The 13,727-nt window shown below is 41.5% G+C and overlaps 1 protein-coding gene across 1 annotated transcript in view; it reads left to right on the top strand.

Annotated features, from left to right (window-relative positions):
- hig (hikaru genki) overlaps positions 1-2,687 on the top strand; it is a 31,107-nt gene extending 28,420 nt beyond the window's left edge. Inside the window, exon 9 of the mRNA XM_043431087.1 lies at positions 1,563-2,687. Within this exon, the coding sequence (XP_043287022.1) occupies positions 1,563-1,654 (92 nt within the window). The 3' untranslated portion in view covers positions 1,655-2,687. The remainder of the gene's footprint in view (positions 1-1,562) is intronic.
- Positions 2,688-13,727: the final 11,040 nt, after the last annotated feature.

A 13,727-nucleotide genomic window follows, 5' to 3' on the forward strand; every position in this document is an offset into this window, starting at 1 on the left:
GATTCACCAGGCGAAAATTGCCAATCTCTTTGGCTCCTGTTAATATTTTTATTAATCTGCGCTCAGTTCGATATATATACAGGTGACGATGTGACGCGCATCATTCATTCGTAGGATGATGGATGGAATTTTTGCTTGGTCGCGCGGAAGCTGCATGTCACGGGACCGCGAAGCACTTGGACTCGAATCGTTTCAAAATTATAATCTTTGAAAAGTGGATGACCCGGGAGGTTCGAGGATCGAGGAAAAGCGAGCAAGGAACGGGGTACCCGCTGACAATAAGAGCGCGCGTCGTCTCGTTTCTTCCTCGTTGCATTATATGTGGAATAAACGCATTCGCGACACACTATCCACTGTATAGAATTACGCGCGGAAAGAAAAGTGAGGAGGCGCGGTTCGTGGAATCGACCCGCGGATGAGTGAGAAAAAAACAAGGCGGCGTGGACTAAAAATGCAGGCTTTCGCGGTGGAAGGATTCGCGATACAGTACACGTTACGGCTTAATTTACTGGGTTCATGCATACATGCATGTAATACGCGCCCTCAGGGGGAATGAAGAGCCTGAAAAGGTTCAAGAGGGTTGCTCTGGCACCGCTGGCTCGTGCGCGTGGCAACGATGGTATAACGCACACCCTATATATGTTCATGTACTATATACATCGCTTGCCAACTCACCCGCGGGGACAATCTACTCGCGAATACCCAACAGTTTTGCATCGCCATCCACAATCTGACGCTACCCCCATCCCGCATCAACGATCTCTTAAATTATTCTAGATTCGAATTTCCAAGAACCATAAGACACCTTGCTACGCGGAGATATATAATGCTCGGTTGTTTGCGTCATTTAAATATTTTGCTATATTATTATGATGCCGCGACGGGGCCAAAAAATATATAGTATCGCATGCAACCAAAAATTCGCAGAGAGAACTCGTATATGCGCCAAGCTCGGATTCAAAACTTGGAAAGATTTGATAAGCGACGCGCGCATATCGATTTCGTTCAAACTATTGTTCAAATGCAAAATCACGGCGGGCCACGTAAAGTTTGTACGAAATATAGACGGAAAATGAATAATATAAAATTGCAAATCTTTAGGGATATCTGCTCTCGGCTCACCCTGGCTGCGGTTCCCCATCATTCTCCAAAATACATTTAAAAAGCCTCGGGTACACGCTTATATACAATCCCCGGAACGTTAATCGTAGTTATGGAACAATTAGTCGGGTGAGAACGTTCGCGTGGAAAATTACGCCGGTCGTTACGCGAATCCGGTTGCCCCCGTACTAGGGGGGGGGGGGGGGGAAGCGATTCGGGCAGACACCCTCGAGGAAACCGCGACGTCCTGTGAGGTAGGGCAGAAAGCTCTATATGTGGATATTATATTTCACACATATGCCATCCGAAAACGCGCACCCGTACACACTCCAAACTAATCACCAGACTCGCCGTCTCAACACCTCCGTTGAGACTGTTTCTTCATTATCGCGCTCACATACATTTTTGCTTCCTCATATAGAGGAAGCTTTGTAACGATGAAAATTTTTTTTTTTTTCCAGTTTTCAATGTCTATGTGCTCAAAATGTTTCAAAACATCGAGAAGCCTCATCAACATCAAAACATCATTGGAAGCCATCAACTAAACCACTAAATCAACAAAATTTTACCTGTTTTTAAAATTCTCCCAAAGCTACCAGTTGCCGAAGGGAGGATTACATAAGAGGTGATTTTTTTTTGTGAGGATGTATTCTGTTGATATCTGCCCTGGTTTCTCCCGATTGCTTCGATTTCGTCACTATAGAGCTATCCAAAGATGATCGATTTTTTAAAAATCGCTATGTTTACATAGCTGTCATTTTTTTCTTCGAACTTCGATCTGGTACAAATTCACAGGAAAGTTTTTTTGTTATGTCCCAAAGAAGCCCTGAAAATTTCAAGTTGGGAATCGAGCATTCATTATTTCAGTGTATTGTGACAAAATTATATAGTCCAATCTTTATCTTAATTTTTCTATTTCATATTTCAATATTACAATGAAGTATAAAAAAATATTCGTGGCCGAGTCAGCCAGCCACGAAAAATGCTCTTCCTGGCCTGAAATGCGGCCGGAAAATGCATACTTTCGGCTGGGGGGGGGCAAGAAAAAGTAATAAACTTGTTTTTCGGCGTACAATATTTGGTCTTTAGATTTCAAAAATCACAGACACGAGGTTAGATGCATGTATACATACGTGTACCCATGTATGTAATGGAATTTAAGTTTCCTTCAATTTGCCTCCGATACAGGGCGATGCACAGAGCATCCTTACCGAACTCATTTGGATTCGAAGGAACAAGATCAACAATAAGAATGTAAAATAACAAAATTCGAGAAACTGGTGTACATGGTTTACTTGGGTCCATTTTGAACAATTAGAGGATTGGGGGGAGAAGCAAGAACAAGAAAAACGTAAAATAACAAAATTTGAGATACTGGTGTGCATGGTTCACTTAGGCCCATTTTGAAGAACCATGCACGCCAAGTTTTTGTTCAAAAGCTTGTATTTTTTTCTAGAATTTAAAAGAAAATCATAAAAACAAACATCGCTAGTACTCGGCTTGATTGAATTGATATGATTAATTTTTGTAAAGGAACAGAATAAATAATTAGAGGAAAAAATATAATAAATAATATTATAAACAAAGTTGCGACTTTTTAATATTTGACGTAATTTTTTTACTTTTAAAAAGTTTTTTTATGGGGATCATATATACTCTCCCAAAAATATGTGTTAGCCCACGTTATCGCGGGCTAACACATATTTTTTCTTTGTAGCATTGTCTTACATGTTCCACAGTTCATAAACCGCTTCTTACGAAACATCGAGATTTTGAGAAAACAGCGACGTTGCCTCTTTTACTGCGTTCCTTAAAAATTGAACTCTGCTGCCAACCGAACACTTTAAATCTCGTCTAAACGAGAAAGAACGAGAGATTTGATTTGATCTGATTTGATCATATATTTTGTCTTAGTAAAAAACTTTTAAGCAACAAAGCTGTATACAAATATCATAATACAAGAGTTCGGTAAAAATAATCAATAAACAAGAGTACAATAGAGAAATCATACGAGAAGGTGAATCAGAATAACGTAGTCATACAACTAATGATACAGTGAAATCGCACTTAACATAAAAAACAAACAAAAATTTTGTGATTTTCGATTGTTCATTCGGCAAATGATACTGTTGAAATGAAAAATTTGTTGTCATACTATTCAAAAATATTTAATATCTTGACTATTCGACGACACGAGTAATAGGTAACTTGTTCAATGAAATTTATTTCTCAAGTGTACCGGTTTAAAACTGGGGATAAACTTCCGAAAAGCTTATACCCCCAATCGATCTGAAATTTAATATATTTATGTATTTCGACGTGCCGATAACGAATATGACAGGCAAAATGGCGGCATTTTTCATTTTCAAGGCCAAATCTCGCAGAAAAAACGATTTTTCTAACGTATTTTAAGTTTATCGTTATGAATATAGATTTTAGAGAGAAATATTTCAAACAAAATTTATAGGCCATAAAAAAATAGACATTTTTTGTTGAGTACATAATCCGTGTTGAAGCAGTATTTAAGGAAAAAAATACGAAAACGTTCCAGAATCTCCATATTTCGCTAAACTCCATTAGTTTCGATATCATGATCTACTTACGAAACGATTGGGTCTGGAGTACTTTTGATGTGGGGGGGAGAGGATCGTTGGGCGGGCGTTGAGCACTTGGATGTGTGTGAAATCGTTGGGCGGGTCTGGAGCATCTTTGGATGTGTGTGGAATTGTTGGGTGGGCATCAAGCACTTCTGGATGTATGTAGAATCGTCGGGCGGGAGTTGAGCACTTTTGGATGTGTGTGGAATTGTTGGGTGGGTCTGGAGCATCTTTGAATGTAGTGTAGTTTTCCCAACATATATAAATTTTCAACAATTTTCGCATTTATCTAGGAAACCACTGGTTCTGAACAAAAAAATGTATAGAAGGAAGAATGTCCATTACTTAATGGCCTACAACTTTTATCTAAAACATTTTTCTCTAGTAGCCAATATTTTTTATCGCAATAAACACGAAAAACCCTGAAAAAATCGATTTGTTATCGATTTGACCTTGAAAATTCAATTTGCGGGTATTTTGAAGGTCATATTCGTAATCAGCGCGTCGACATACATAAGTATACCAAATTTCAGATCGATCCGGGGTATGGGCTTTTCGGAAGTACACCCGAAACTGTTATTATTTTTTATTATTTTCGAATGCATCGAGCGCCACACCCGCGGAGATGCGAAATAATTGATTGTCGCGCGCGTGCGTGTGCGTTTCATCAGTTACAATGCACGTACAGATAAACGACAATATAAATGCACGTACGTTTGCGCGCGCGTAAAGAGGCCATAAAAGAGTGAAAGTTATTCTGCAAAGTGCAGCGTTTTTTCGAACTGTGCAATGAGAGCAACCTGAGAAGCAGAAGAGAAAAAAGTTCTCACTCGCCGCGATACAAAAGTGGCGCGTCGTTCTGTCGTTCAACCCCCGCTGACTAAGAAACGGTGGGCGAGAGCGAGAATAATCAGCAACGATGGAAGAAAATGAATTAAAAAAAAAAAAAATTTCCTCTTATCATTGCTATTTATTTTCTTTTGTTTCTTAAAATTCGAAATAAAGCCGAGTCGAAGGCTTGTGCGTGTATGCATTCGTCCAGAATGCACATAAGACAATGAATATATATGTAGCAGAAGTAGGTCGGAGGAACGTTGGACAGGCGGGTAGGAAAACGAGGCACTAAATTATTTCAAGAGCGGTGTGACGACCTCCCGGGGTCGGAGAATCGTGGCGGCGCGGTGCAAACGAGCGAGAATAGTCTGCAGCCTCGCCCTCCTTCCTTCAGCCGCGCGTTTTTCTCACTTTCTTCTCAGAGTCTAATTTCTCTCATTGTCAGTACCTATACCCGGCCAATACCGTTAACCACGTTTGTTTCGCTCTCTCCGACTTTTCCATCTTCCCTCTTCTCTTCGATGTTGGTGCATGTGTCGCACCAGTAAAACAAAACACTGGTAAAAGAGGAGTTTATTGCGATGGAAAAGGAGCGTCAAATCGGCCATTATTTGCGCATTCGTTTATTATGTTACATTCGATGATCCTTTGGACTATTCGCTTTATTCATTTTCCATATCGCTCCTACGAAAATGAGGTCTTACTTGAGCTCTATATGCATCTTTTTACTGATAATATACATGAAATTTTCGATTTAAGGAGGGTCGATAGCGACGATAAAGTGTTGCCATGCTAAACCATGTTGAATACATGAAAAATTTCAAAATTATAAGAATTTAAATAAAATTTGGTGAACATATTCTTTAGTGCCAAATTTGACAATACAAATTTTTTAAGATTTTTCTTCTGTACAGTTATCGAGTAATTGATCACTAAAGTTCACGTGTACAAGCATAACGTTTCCATAAATATAGGTATACATTCCGGGCGTAAGAAATCTGCTTTAATGCGTAATTACTCGATAACTAAGCAGAAGAAAATTTTGAAAAAAAATTGTGTTTTCGCACTTGATATTGAAGAACATTATCACCAAATTTGATCAATTTCTAATTATTTAGACTTTTGTACCCAACCTTCTTAACGGGATTTTGATTCCACGCATCATCGTCAATGAACGAAGAGAGAGAGAGAGAGAGAGAGAGAGAGAGAATGAATGAATGAGAAATTTATTATGCCGCGGAAAAAACATTGGGCAAAAAAATAACAATACAAAAAACAAGGCTAACGCAAAGCAAACAAAAGCATGAGCAACGAAATAAATAAAGCAATATAATTAAAGCAATAAACTTAAAATTAAAAATAAAAATAAAAATACAAAAATCATATTAAATAAACATAAACAAAACGGCGAGCACAGTTCGAAAAACAAAATAATAAGAACAATTTTGCACGGAAAACAAAATAAGAGTGTGATACGCAGTGAGACATTCGGTTCCAAGTATACACAAAGAAAAAGAAAACATACGAAAAACGCAAGAGAGAGAGAGAGAGAGAGAGAGAGAGAGAGTGCCTCGTTCCCTAGAGAAATTAAAAGGATGATACGTAGCAATTGCACGCTAATATCAAAATCCATTTTCGGCGCGCACAATGTATGCATTTGACAAATGTTAAGTACCGAACCGTAATACCATTGCGAGATGCTGAAACATGTATACTACGTGAGAGAAGAAGAAAGTGAGAGTCTGTTTCGGTCTTTAAATGAACGAAAGGAACCGAAATTGATCCGAGAGAATAAAGGAGAAGGGAGTAAGAGGGAGCAGGAGGGAAGATTTGAAGGGGCTACAATTAGCGGAAGACAAAGGGAGTAGTCTGTCCTTCTTGCTTGGGCGCTACACGAGCTCTCGGTAGCATACCTACCGTGACCCCGGACATTCTCTACAACCCCAACTATTATACTCGGTATACTCTAACCTGCCTGCAGTTTCCATTGATCTAGGCTAAGCAAGCACCGCGCCTGGTACTCGCTAACAATTCCACCCTCAAGTCTAATAACAAAAAAGAAACAAAATTCCTTGTAACAACAATAATTTATTTATATTCGTTTGCGGTTTGGTATACATAGATTTTCATTTCAGTTAATTGTAACTGTGCGAGTTGATTCTGGAAAATCATAAATGTCCGCAAAATAGGCATTTAAGATTTTTGCCAATACACGCGCGAGTAGTATTTATGAATTGTTTTTTTTCTTTTTCAAAATGCGTGCGGCACGGAGGGGCGGGGGGGGGGGGGGGGGGGGAGAGGGGTATGGGGAACTATATATACTATAGGATACGAGGATACGAAGAAAAAAAGAGAATTATACTCCCCTTATACCGCGCATTAGTTGGAGTTGGGCCAGAATTTGTGAGGTAAACCCGAGGCGTGCCTCTCGCTGCTCGAAGCATGAGAGGGAAGCACCGAGAATGCTTGGTAAAGTAGCGGGGAACGATATGACAGCGCGACGTAAGAATGGCAAAGAGGCATAGCGCCGTGCACGAAAGACGAACGAAAAAAGAGGTAGCCAAAAGCATATTCCCGTTGGAAACGTATAACTTCGATCTGTCTCTCGTCTTTCATATCTCACACTCGCATGATATGTATGTACCTACACGAGGTCGTCCAAGCTAGCATTCATAACATCGTCTCCTTTTCTTCGCTTTCCGATTTTCCCCGTGCCTGCTGCATGGGTGCGCGCGCGCTTATATTCTCAACGATTTTAGGATATTCGCGAGTAGTCGCGTACCCCTTATCCCCTATCTTGAGTCTTTTCGAGCAGACGATGCAGTCAACGGCTCAAACGAGGATGAAAGAGTGAGAAAAAAGGCGTGTTCGTGTCACTGGTTTCTCCATTCTGATACGAGCAGGCTCCGCGCCCGGTCATAAGAAACATTTTCAATAAAGTCGTTCCGCGCGCATTTTCTTATGCAATAAAACTATCTTGATAGCTTGAGCTTGAGCAACGTTGCTCTGGTGCAAGACTCGCTGCATGACAGACCCTGCATGCTTTCCTTTCGGTTAACCTCGCGGTTATCGCCTGCTATTGAACTTGCCGAATCTTCGATACACCCAGCAAGATTCCGGTTATTTGGATTAATCAACGCGAGTTTATAGCTTTGTTTCGTCGATAAATTTATAAAATATATATTTGGTTCGATTAGCAGAGCGGAGCAGAGTCGATCCGAACGCGTATGATGTTAGCGTTGGCGGGTATTACAAATGCGAGAGGCCGAGGAATCTAATATCAAATAATATACACCTATAGAAAATAAGTTGACGACGGTGATATTATTAGGAAAAGCAGCTGTATTAGTAGAGGGTACGCGGCGGCGAGGCGCAAACTCACGGATCGATCGGAGATATTTTCCGTTGAACGATTGAGGCATTTAATACCGCAAGGAGCAGGAAATGGGATTTTTAGTATTGTCCGCGGTTAACCAACTTCGGAGTGACAAAGTGGATAAGGGTTACGCTTAAAATCGCACCCAAAGGATAACAATAACCAATATTTTAATCCCAACTGAGCTATATATGCATGCAGGAAAAAGAACGCTCAAGTCACCGCCTCACTCTTTTTAACCAATTTTGAGTATTCGAGCCTATCCAATTCTAATAATTTAATACTAGAAATATATATGTGTATGTTGTTTACGAAACGAGTAGTTGCCTTGCCGGGTCATCTCTTATATCGCATTATATGCATTACTATTCAGCCGAGAGGCAGCCGAGGTCCGAAGCAGGACGATTTGGCGCGGTCGTTTCGGCGCGAGAACGTTCATGCAGACGTGAGAAAGTTCGAATTAATCCAACTTTTATTTTTTTACGCACACATATTTTTTATTTTATTTAAAAATAGATTTGCCGAATTCGGAGGAATTTTCAAAATCTTTTGCTCAAAAATATCTATGGGCGGTAGCGTCATTATTTGAAACGTCCTGTTTTTTTCGCTGCGAGTACCTACGAAATAAGTAATCGCTTCATCGATACGCGGACAACGAAGCGGATAGACCGGCTTCATAATTATACAACTATTATTTTACATAAAATTCATTGTTTGTCTGTGAGCGAAACAGGTTAATGCGGGCTCAATTCTTACTGCACGTCACGAGGTAAATACTGGTCGAGAAAGCTGACACTCGTCGCTTCAAGACAATTGAGCAGGATTGCTCAGCCTTATCTCGACACCATTCGACTCATTCATTTTTAAACGTTTGTCGGCTGTCGGACTAAATGAAAGCTGCGGAGTATCGGCTATGAAACACGAAGACGAAGATTAAGCGAGGCTTTGAGACAATTTGTAGAAAACATGCATTATAATAGCCCGTGTTGCGAAATTCGAGTTGGAATTGTTAAGGACCTCGAAGAAGCTATAAAGGCGAAGCAGGTTAAATAATTTATACGCAGCAACGCAAATAGTGTATATGGCCTTGACAATGGGATAAAATAGGTTGGAGGCGGCGGCAGCGATCGTTCGGCTGTGATAAATCTACTTTATCCAACGAGAGCGGCCGCATCACGGACACTGACAGTGATGAGCCCGTAAGGGCTTATAACCCTTATTATGGGCTCCGACAACTCGTAGTAAAACCGCAGGTTGCTGTGAAAATCATTCGCGATACACTCTCTCGATCTCTCGAATCGTCATAATATATCTATATATATGAGGCTATAATAGGAAGAAACGAGGAAAGTACATTGACGATGTGAGCATATAGGTATATAGCGAAGCTCAATTCTGTCGAGAGCGATGAGTTCGCTCTTTTCTAGGGATAATGTCACGGCTATTATTAGATGAACATGCGCGAGTATGGAGCTCAAGTAATCCCATCGATGCGAATACGTTCTAAGATCGCTGGTTTCCTCCGGATTATTTTTCCTACATTTCTCTCTTCTTTCCGCAACGACATTATATGACCGAGAGGGGTCCGATATTTTTTTTCTCGAGCCTGCTGGCTTAGATTAATCATCAGACGATGCATCTGGCATCTCTTTCCCCGCCGGCTGGAACCTATTTGACAAACTCGACGCTCTATCAGACCGAGACGAGCGGTCAACTCCGCGCGGCGATATCCTGTGCGACGGAAGCATATATACATCGATCCTTGTACCCTTCGCATATTAATGCGGCTGTATTTAAGCAACACCAAAACTCAATGAATCGGGAAAAATTAATAATCCTCGCCACCTCTAAATATCTCTTTTTTTTTATTTTCTTTCACAAACCGGTTCTATAATGTCGATTATTAAATGCTCTGCCTCGCTTTTTGTTTTCGCTGCGTTTTGTAACAAGTTTCAACAAACTTTGGGCATGCGTTAATAATACTTAGGCTTTCCGAAATGCAGTCCGTATACAAGTTTGACTTACCGAAATCGGTTCAACGAGTTCCTTCACCGACTATCCACGATAAAAATGACGGACGAGATACAATTATTTTTATTATTTCATTTTTTTCCAATGGTTGGTCGTCGGTAGTCGCAAATGGTAACAACAATGACATGCAAAGTGTAGCTATTCCAATGTAGCACGAAAATTGGAGGAATAGCATGAAAAAGGGTCAACAGTTTATTGTGGATACGCGTTGAGGGTAAAATTAAAAAAACGAAAGAAAAAAAGTGGTAAAAATTGATGGTAAATGTGTTATATTCGGTTGTAACAAGAGGATTGTCATTGGTGGTTTCGTAGACGCGTGAAATAGACAGACATAGGGGGAGGTGGCATAGCATATGCGTCTATACATACATATATAGTATTGAGGGGGATATAGGAGAGAGGTTGGTGCAAGTTTGCCGGGAAAATTTATACCCGTTGTACGGGGAGTAGCGAAAGCCCCGCCGCAACGCTTTTCTATCCCACGTCCAGCTTCGACTCTTGTCTAACTCGAACCCCTACGATATATATAGTTTAACGTATCGTTTCTAGACTCACACGCAGGCTTTGGAGGTGTTCCCAGAGTCTCCCTAGAACGCTGGTTAGCAGGCGTTTCCCCTCTGACTGAGACTCTTTGGGAGGCCAAGCCGCATATTGCCAAAGTTTGTTTGGAACCTCGGTAAAGGCCGGGCTACGGGCTACACCATCTGCAACCGACTACTTGCAGTAGCGACGCAGCATCGTTGGCCAAAACCGAATTATAAAAAAGGATGCAGCAGCACAGGCCCGTTTTTCAGTCTACGAAAAAAGCGAACGCCCGACGCTATATAGCGTTTAGAGTGCGAACAACCGCTTGAAAAATATTGAAACATACTGTCCCTAGCAGTCTCTATGATGGAAAAACGATACGGTGAAGCTATATGCGCGATAAGAGAATATTATATCCGCGATTTTGGGTGAATTTCTGTTAAAGTTCGATATATAGGTTTTTTTGGATTCTGTTTCGGTTTATTTCGGTTCTCTTTGGGTTTGTTTGGCATTTCATCAGCCGCTCTTGCTCTCGGTACCGCTTCAACCTCGTTAGCGGAAAGTTTAGCAAGTATAAAGACTGGGTTCCTCGTGCGCATAGCCCAGGTGACAGAAGAGTACTTTCGTACGCGCGGTTACAGTTACTATCATAAAACTCATTAGGCCAAGTCGTTTAACTGCCAACCTCTATGCGAATCCTTATCCGCGGAACTCTTGCTACTTTACGGGATAAAATACCGAGAGAATTAAGCTGCTTTTCACATATAGCAACTTCGTACGGATCGCGTTTTAATCCCATTTCCCTTGATAATTCTCTAAGCCCTCTCTCCTTCAATAATAGTGTTACAACACAAAGATTCTCTATTCCGTTAGCGACGCAAGCGACGAGCGAAGAATTCAATAATGGTCGTATATTTTCGTTGGCACTAAAAGTTATTGATCAAGTGCGCCAAATGCGTTGCACCTAGAGAAATGACTTTCATATACCATGTTTTTTTTCGGTTTACGCGCTCAAATTGGAGTTGAAAATATATAATAATTATCGGCGATAATGGTACAAGTATGGAGCTGCTAAAAGGAATCTTATTTTATTTTTCAATGCACAATAACGAGCTTTAAGATCGAGTTTTTGACAAATGAAAATATATTATATAACGATGGATTCAATTTTATTAGAATTGTATTATTTACGAGATGACGAAAAGAACGAGCATATAACTGGTAACTATATATGCAATGCACGCTTCTATCGGATCAAGAGCTGCAGCTTTCGATCGCTCAAGTAGGATTTATACTTGAGCTAGCTACTATCTTACACGCTATTTTTTTATCAGAGAGCTCTCGCGGTACCGAACCTCACCTTTTGTTGATCATCACTGTGTTTTCTGTCTACTGAGATTTCACCGATGTGAATCACGTTCGTATCTCCCCTGTGCCACCGCACGGCTATCGCCCCATGCACGTACAGCGCTCCATATAGTTTGGCCAGCATTCACAAACAATACGTATACGCACGCACGCACGCACACACACGTAGAGACAGACGTTGATTGGTTCGATTGGTTTTAATGGAACGTTAGGTACCTACTAGTATAGTACATAGAGTCCTAGCTAAAGTATTCCGGACGTGCACACGTACCGGGATATACACGAGCAAACGTGCCGCCGCCAGCCCGCCGGTATAGCCCCTCGCACGCTTTCAATCAAGCCGTGCGTGCGCACCACCCGCTACCATAGAGAAATAAATATTACGAGGCCGGATATCTGTTTCCGGTTGTTTACAAGCTCTCGCGCTACAAGCACGTTTCAAACACATCTCTCGATATATAGATACCGCTTCGTCAATTAAGGGTAACACCTTATGGCGGAGCGGGGCTATACGCATGTGTGTCGTCGCTATGACACCAAAATCACCTTCGATTTATAAGATCCGATGAATCCGATGAAACCGATTATACGCACGGATATACACCGCGCATCTCGGCATATACCGCGCACACCGGTGCTTGGTGGCTCGAAAGCCAGCAGCTTTTTTATTTTTTATACGAGAGCAGACGCGCGGGGTGTGACGGGCGCAGAGCCGACGCGATATAGAGAGCTTTGCCGCAGAGCAGCAGCGTGCCGGTTGTCGACGACAGTTGGACCGCTCGCAGCACAACCACAAAACCAGCACTAACAAACATTTAACAGTTGTCCCGCGCGCATAGCTTGCATGGCGCAACGGTTTAGCAGCACGAGCCTGTCGCATAAACGCTGTGCGCGCTATACAATGCTACCTATATAGCAACTTACATAATTAATGAATAATCCGAAGCGATGCTCGATACGTCACCGCTCAACACTCGATCACGGTTAAGCCTGCCCCCGCCACGCGCGCTTACGAAATGACTTAAAATTAGTTTCGTTCATAATACAAGAGTGCAGCTCGCTCTACCGTTCCAATACCGGTTATAGACTTGGTATAAGAATTAGTTTCTCTAATTGACTGACTCGAGAAATTTTGCAAAACCGCAAAGGCACCGCAAACGGGAAGGAAGCGAAAGCGGATGAGAGTTAAAAGTTTTTACTTCATCGCTTTGTGCGCGCCACGACGAGAAAGTGGAACGAAGATAGGAAGCAATGGAACTCGTCGAGTAACAGCTGTTACCTCGTAGACGACGTTAACACCCTGCTTCCTTTTTGTTTCGGCTCGCATGGGATATGAAACGGGAACGAAAATGGCGGCATTCGTCCAAAGAGTCGCACAATTTTATAACGGACTCAAGATTCGGATTTTCGCCCGCACCGACACGAGAGATCGAGGCACAGTTTTTTACGTTTTACATTATAGCTATATATGTTTCGCCCGAAGGATCACGAGTTCTAACCAGTAATCCTTTATCTCTCGTACCTCAGCGGCCCAGAGGTTTTTTTAGTTATTGTTAACCAGTTGCGAATGTGCGGACACAAGGATTTCTCTCATTTTTCTTAATGATGAAAACAAGAAAACGAAATGAAATAAAAGTTTTCTATAACGTTAACCGCCGATTAGGTATATATATTTTCTCACTGCTGCTCGCTGGCATATTCCCTCTCTTGCTGCTGCCATCAGCTTCCAACACCCGAGTACTTTTATATTCTTTCTCTCCAGTCACAAAGTGGAAAAAGAAATCAATCAAGTGGAAGTACGAGTGCGTAAAACCAAAGCTTTTCCTTGCCAGGTAAGAATGAGGTTGATGAAGGGCGAGGTATACTCCGAACTCGCACGAAAAACCTCGGAATAG

Source organism: Venturia canescens, chromosome 10, assembly GCF_019457755.1.
Source record: "Venturia canescens isolate UGA chromosome 10, ASM1945775v1, whole genome shotgun sequence".
Classification (NCBI taxonomy): domain Eukaryota; kingdom Metazoa; phylum Arthropoda; class Insecta; order Hymenoptera; family Ichneumonidae; genus Venturia; species Venturia canescens.